At 33.7% G+C, this 7203-nt stretch overlaps 1 protein-coding gene across 1 annotated transcript; it reads right to left on the bottom strand.

Moving 5' to 3' along the window:
* On the bottom strand, window positions 1-2839 carry LOC122033741 (polygalacturonase ADPG1-like). Its single transcript, XM_042592906.1, has 9 exons — window positions 2828-2839; window positions 2597-2734; window positions 2088-2222; window positions 1849-1995; window positions 1642-1665; window positions 1274-1563; window positions 1043-1151; window positions 352-465; window positions 1-249 (listed from the first exon to the last, which is right to left on the bottom strand). Exons 1-9 carry the CDS (start codon window positions 2837-2839, stop codon window positions 1-3), a joined length of 1218 nt encoding a protein of 405 aa, XP_042448840.1.
* Between the last annotated feature and the right edge of the window lie 4364 nt (window positions 2840-7203).

Raw genomic sequence — 7203 nt, 5'->3', positions numbered from 1 at the left:
CTAACTAGCAAGGTTTCCCTGGGTCAAGCAAGAGACAGCAGGCGTGACTTGATTCCTTGCAGATCCATTGGCATTGATGCAGTGAGACTGCACCTCTTCTCCTTCATTTGCATGCCACAGATTAACACTGTCCATGACGATGCCATTGCAAGGCACACTTTGGCTGCAATTCAAAGCGACTGCCACGTCCCTCGATGAGCTTCCTGTCACTCCAATATATTTCACATCGATCACTTCTACTGCTGATTCCTGTAGTAGAGCATTAATTAGCTAGCATCACTCGTGAATGATCATAACTATTATTGGAGTTATTTGTAACTTAGTTTTCTTTTTCTTTTTCTACGTACTTACATGGACATCGCAGACGCTGTTAGGACAGTAGTACTGATCTATAATAATGGGGTGAGTCACGCCATTCATGGTAATATTCACAAATGATATGTTCCTCGCAAATCCAGAACCTCCCTGCAAAGTATAAAAAAATAAAAGTTAAATTTACTTTATGAAAATAATTTGTTTAGTTGACATTTATGTTTATCTTTATTATAATAATAAGATATACATAAATATTTTTAAAATATGAATCTTTCTTGATATTTTAGTCAAAAAAAATTAAATTAAGATTGACATGTATGCATATAGGTGATGTCTTTAATTTAAAACTTTAATACTACTAAAAATATACTATAAATACATTTTTATATATCTCTAAAGAGTTTTATTTTAGTGAGTTAATTGCCGTGAATATAGTGCAATGATAAAACAATTGGAAGAATAAATATTTTAAGGAATATTTTTAAATATGCCTAAGTTGTATTTAGATTTATAAAAAAAAAATGATGCATGAATAAAAAGATCAGATTACATTAAATCTATTATACGCACTCTTATCTTGCATTATAAGAGATTGTTTCTGCAAATCAAACTAGTGATCATAAGGTCACACGATATTAATAGTTTTACGATTGCAACAAATTAAGCTCCCATTCAAGTTGTGTTTAGATTTATCCGATACAAAAATCATAGAGAAAGGTGATCTTGCCTGCCATGTCTTGATCCTGACTCCATTGGTTGTTTGGGTCAAGGTGCAGTTGGAGACATGGATGTTGGATGCTGTTGCCCGGGACCCTTTTTTGCCCAAGCTCCCAATGCTACAATTATTAATTAAGCATGAAATTAATTAATGGCATAATCAAGGTTAATTGCTTTGAAACTGCTTACTTAATGGCCATTAACTATACTAATTCGTAAGTAATTAAGCATATATATATACCTTATTCCATGGCCAGGGCCGCATGTTACATTACGTATAGTAATGTCCTCAGCACCTTCGCTCAGTGACACACAGTCATCTCCTGTCCCAATTATGGAGTTGCTGATGTTTACAAATTTGCTTTCCTGGACGTGGATGCCGTCGGTGTTGGGGCTGTCCTCGGGGGCGATGATGGTGATGTTGCTGATACCGACTCGCTCACTCTTCGCCACCGATACATGCATCATGGTGCTGTTGATCAACCTCAGCCCCCCAATCTGTGCATCGGTGCAACTCATCATATGTAGACTCTGCAATCAATATTATACTTCATTAACAATGGCCACACTTGACTCAAATTTTTCATCAATGTGTTTCAGTCGACTTACATTGGGTGCATCATCTGGACATTTCTGCAGTATGAATCAAGTCGATGAAAAGAATATAGTTAGTGTCAAGAAATACATAAATAGATAAGTCAAGAATTGTCTAATACATGAAACTCCTTAGTATAGTTTTATCTTACATTTTACAATAGACTATTTTATTATTGCGTCAAGACTCCCCTTTATAGAAAATAGATATAAAAGTTTTACCTTTTTCTCTTTACATGACCACCAGTCTGTCCCTTGGCCGTCGAGCTCGCCGGAGCCGGTGATGTTTATGCCATTAATTTGAATGAAAAGAAGCCAGCTGAAACCTTCTTGCCATATTTCATTTGTCCGTTTAAGGTTTCCATCAAGCTTTGGCAAAGAACAGCATATCGGTCTTCCTCATCAAACATATATAAATATATACACACACAATAGGCACCCATGTATATATGTATGTATACCGCTACATAAATGAAGTTGTTGCAGGGTCCTTCGAAATTGATACGAGATAACAAAAATGTCTTCCCTGCCGGAATGATCAAGGTGGAGCGCGCCGTGCTATTGTGACAAGCTGCACTCCATGCATTCACAAACGCCTGAAGCAGTAGTAGTTAAGGATGTAAGATAGAAATAAAATACATCGGCCATTAGGATAAATCTGAGAAGCAGATGGACCAGCAGCATCAATCACGTGTGGTTTGAACACTGCTGGCGTTTGAGATGCCCGGTGTAAGTTTCGAACCCTCGTTATATGGAGCCCGGATCCTCTGGACCGCTTTTTGCGGTCCAGGGGATGATCCTTAAACATGCATTGGTAGGGATGAATGGTCCCCACCTATTTTATAAATGGGGACCATGTATTCCACCAATGTATGTTTAAGGACTATCCCCTGAATTGTAAAAAATGATCCAGAGGATTTGCCCTCCGTTATATGGGAGTCCGTCCTATCTCTTTATTTTAAATACTTACTAGAGTGTCATTGGTGTTGCCATCTCCTATGGCTCCAAAGTCTAAGACGTTGTATATTGACGATTCATTAGTCGAAATATCAGTAGCAGTAGAGGAAGAAGCAAGAAGAAGAAGAACAAACATACTGACGATAAGATTCTGAAACAAAATCAAAACACAAGAAAAAAATATATAAAAAAAAAACTTGTTTGATTTTTAAAGAAATAAATGGAGATAATTTAGCTTTCTTACTTGTCCAGCCATTGTTGAGTACGTAGTACTGTGATTCTTGAACTATGAGTGTTGTATATACATATATAGATGGAATGTTGTTTGGAAAGAGTTTAAAATTGGAGATTTACTTGGATCTCTTTGCATTACGATTTGGTACAGATCTAGTAATTAGTTGATTGAAGAAAGCATTTTTCAAGCAATTGCGTTGCAATTATTGAAACCGTATATACTAAATTATTTGAATATTAAATTTATGTCAGGTTCATAAATAAAACAAGAATAATTTTTGTACAATTGTATTTTGATTTAATTATAGCTGGTTCAATTAGATGAAAGTTGTCTGGATTGATAGCGCAATTAATCTTTAGAGTTTTAATTTTATTAAAGCTTATTTGGAATAATATGAATGAATTCATTTAGTTATAGAAAATTCATTCACATGCAAGTATTTATTGTTTTTCTAATGGTTAATATGTTTCTAATTTGATTATTAGATAAATACGTTTGAATACAATTTGATATTCGTGAATAAATTAATGAGTTCATTTAGTTATAGAATATTCGTGAATAAATGAATGAAAGTTGTTTCACGAATAAATGAATGAAATCATTTAGTTATAGAATATTCCTGAATAAATTTGATATTCAATTAATAAATACGTTTGAATACAACTAAGCTCAACTCATTACACCCCTAAGCACCAAAATCATTTTCTTTGATATCGTCATCTACATGAATAATGAAAATGAAATCACATTTGGTAAGACAATAATATTTCAGAAGAATTATTAGGCAGCTTATCTATATAATAAATATATACTTTACATCCAATAAATTTTAATTATAATTGATTGAGTGCTAACATTTATTATACAATTCTTAAAAATTTAATCAAAGGTACTAAAAACCGAGACAAGATCCTCTAGAGGATGAACTATTTCATTCATAGGTGAGATTTCATGAACCCCACTTATTTACAAGTAAGATCCATGAAATCTCATCTATTAACAATCCCTATCCAAAAATGAACTAGAGATTACGATCTAGAGAATTTCGAATGCTATATAAAAACCACATATAAATGAAAGGGAGCCAGGGCACCTGGCTGTAATGATTCCATAAAATTTATTATTATTTTAGCTTTTAGTAACAAAATGTACAATGAGATTTGTTTTGGTCAAATAAAAATTTATTTTCTTAAAAAAAATTACTAAGTTGATTTTCATAAATGAAGTCAAACATATTGTTCCTTTTTTCATTTTGGATAAATTCTAACTCTAAATATTGTTGATTGTTACAGTAAAAAAAGCTTTTGAATATATTGGTAAAGATGAGAAAAGATTCATATTGTTTAGTAAAAAAAAAATAAAGGGATTTTTTTAAGATTGCCTTAATAAAATCCTTTAATTCTAAAAGTTGACTAACTTTGAAATATTAGAAGGTCACGTTCAATTTGAGTTACAATCCATAAACGATTTAAAAAAAAATAATTCATCTCTTAATCTTCTATTTATCCTTGCAAGATGAATTGTGTTTTCCCATTTGAATTGAAGTTGAAAATATCATGATTTGAGAATTTAAAGAAAAAGAGAGTAAAGGAGTTGATAAAAAACAATGAATTAAGGCATTTATAGATTTACAGTCAGTTAATCTTTATTATTTATAAAAAAAATAGTTAAATAATCAAGATTGTTCAGAAAAAATTGGGAATTGGATATACTGTTTTGAATATCTAAATGGGTCGATCGATTACGATTTTGACTTGTCGATTTGGGTCAACGGTTAATAAACTCGTTGAGCGATAAGACGTTTATGGTTTTAACCAGTCAATCTGAGTGCAAATTAACTCATTGACCCGGTTACCATTCAGGGCCAAGTACGGCTCAGACCCAGCTCTTAGGGATGACAATGTGTCGGATTTGGATCGGATTTTATATCCTCCGTCTCCATATTCATTGGGTATAAGATCTCCGATGGGTATATCCATATCCATTAAATGATCGAGTATCTTCTATAGTTATAATTTTTTTTCTTTCTATCCAACTATTATCATTCAACAAAAATATATTAAAATTAACAACCTATTAATAAAAATATATATAATTAAAAAAATAGATTAAACATCTATATAGTCTCCTCCTAATATCAACAAAAATAGTAAGTTGATTTTGAAAAAAGAAAATTTTCTTTAATATATGTATATATATTATTTAATCGGGTATTCGGGTTGGGTATTGGATATTGATAATCCCTCCATATCCTCCATTGAATTCGGATCGGATATCAAATCCTCCATTGAATTCGGATGAAATTATTATCCCTATCAGCTATTGGTGGACAGTTAGTGAAGGACAGCAAGACAAGTAATAACACAAAGTCGTAGATTAATTCTCATGCGATCAATAATACATTTTCAATTATAATAACATATATACTTTTCCATACTTATGTCTCTGCAGTAACAAGCGAGATAGGTCTGCATTCAATATGGTAAATATGAAGCCTCAAATATCGCATTAAGCCATTTAATGCTGGTTAAATAAGGGAGGTGTAAGAATAATATCGGAGAAGATAAAGGAAAAAAAAAAGAAAAAGAAAGAAAGGCGTGATTTCTTCTTTGCTCAATTGATTTGAGCAAAGGTTAGACTGTTTATCTATGCCTTTTGTGTGATCGTAAGTCACGGTGGTAAAAGATGAATATGTTTGTCTTTAGCCTGTGCGATCGTAAGTCACGCACTTACGTGACATTGTCAACTTAATTTCTTTACATTATTAAACTTCTTCTATTTTCTCTTCCCTTTTGTCCTTTAATTAAAATTTTACTAATCATATTTGAAAGTTGAGGAGATGACGTGCTAATTTAAGTAGATAGTTTATTGACAAATAGTTGATTCTCCGATCTGGGATGAAACTCCTCAACGATCCTGCATATAATCAACCAATTCAATGAAGCGTTAGTTACCAAAGATTAGGGAAAGGGTCCCTGGCAAGACCCTCTGACGCTCAAGTTAGTACAATTTCCTTTTAAGTGGAAGAAGAAGAACAATAGTGAATGCACGAATGAAGGTTTCAAATGTGAATTACGTACCTTGCCAACGGAGAAAACCCCTCTTTATACCACCTCTCACGATTTTCGTGACCATGAGATGACATCATGCATCAGAGTTTGTTAGGTAGTTCCCCGAAGAGCGTCCGAGGAATTTTTTTGTATCCACAGATATACCTCTTTTGTCGTTTATAACTTTCGTTTATAACTTAAACTTTTTCTGAAGTCATTGGAGGGAGATGTCATTATAGATGAATCATCGATGAGAAACCAGATAGACTCCGGAGGAGTTTCCAAAGGAATATTCTCCGACAACTATATCAGGCAGTAAAATGTTGTCGACTGTTTGTCGATTGTTTGTCTACTGAATATATCTCGACCGACCTGCAAGGTCGGCCATATTGCTTGTCATTATATCAATCTGCCCTGTGATATGTTAAATACTCTAGAGATCTATTCTACTATGGTGCCCACAGTGTGCCAAAACTTCATTCAAGAAATCACATGGTAGATTATGTATGTTAGAGCATTATTTTAGAGACAAGACAATATTAAGTAACTAAAATTCAGTCAACCTGTGCCTGACCGAGCGGATATGCAGAGTTTTCTAAGGATAAGTGTCTTTAAACTTGCCCTGTCATTACCCGACAGGGAGTACAAGGGAAGACTTGTGTTCGATTGGTCTTCGTCCAGCCAATCTTACATTAAGAGTTTTATAAGACCATGCATCTCTAAGTCCATCCGGGTTTTACACGATTAACCGTATATTAAGAACTATATATATATATATATATATATATATATATAAAGTTAAGTATCTCTGGGCCCACCAGGGTTTTGCCCAGCCGGGTATTCACATAGAACTTTTTATGTTCATTCGGCCCTTATCCGGCTGATCGTATATTAAAAGATATATATATATATATATATATATATATATATATATGGTTAATTATCTCTAGGCTCGTTCGGGCTTTGCCCGACTGGATGTTCATAGAGAACTTTTATTTTCGTTCGGCCTCTATCCGGTCGACCGCCTATTAAAAGTATATATAAAGTTAAGTATCTCTGGGCTTGTCCGAAATTTGCCCTGACCAGATCTTCACATAGAACCTTTATGTTCGTTCGGCCTCTATTCGACTGACTGTATATTAAATATATATATATAAGGTTAAGTATCTTTAGGCCCCCCAGGCTTTGCCCGACTAAGTGTTCACAGAGAATCGTTATGTTCATTCGGCCTTTATCCAACCGACCGTATATTAAAAGATATATATAAAGGTTAAGTATCTCTGAGCCCACCCGGACTTTACCTTGTCGTGTGTTCACAAACAACTTTTATGTTCG

Source organism: Zingiber officinale, chromosome 11B (genome assembly GCF_018446385.1).
Source record: "Zingiber officinale cultivar Zhangliang chromosome 11B, Zo_v1.1, whole genome shotgun sequence".
Lineage (NCBI taxonomy): Eukaryota > Viridiplantae > Streptophyta > Magnoliopsida > Zingiberales > Zingiberaceae > Zingiber > Zingiber officinale.
Note: the sequence above shows the minus strand (reverse complement) of the source record. Positions and strands in the feature narration are given on the sequence as shown.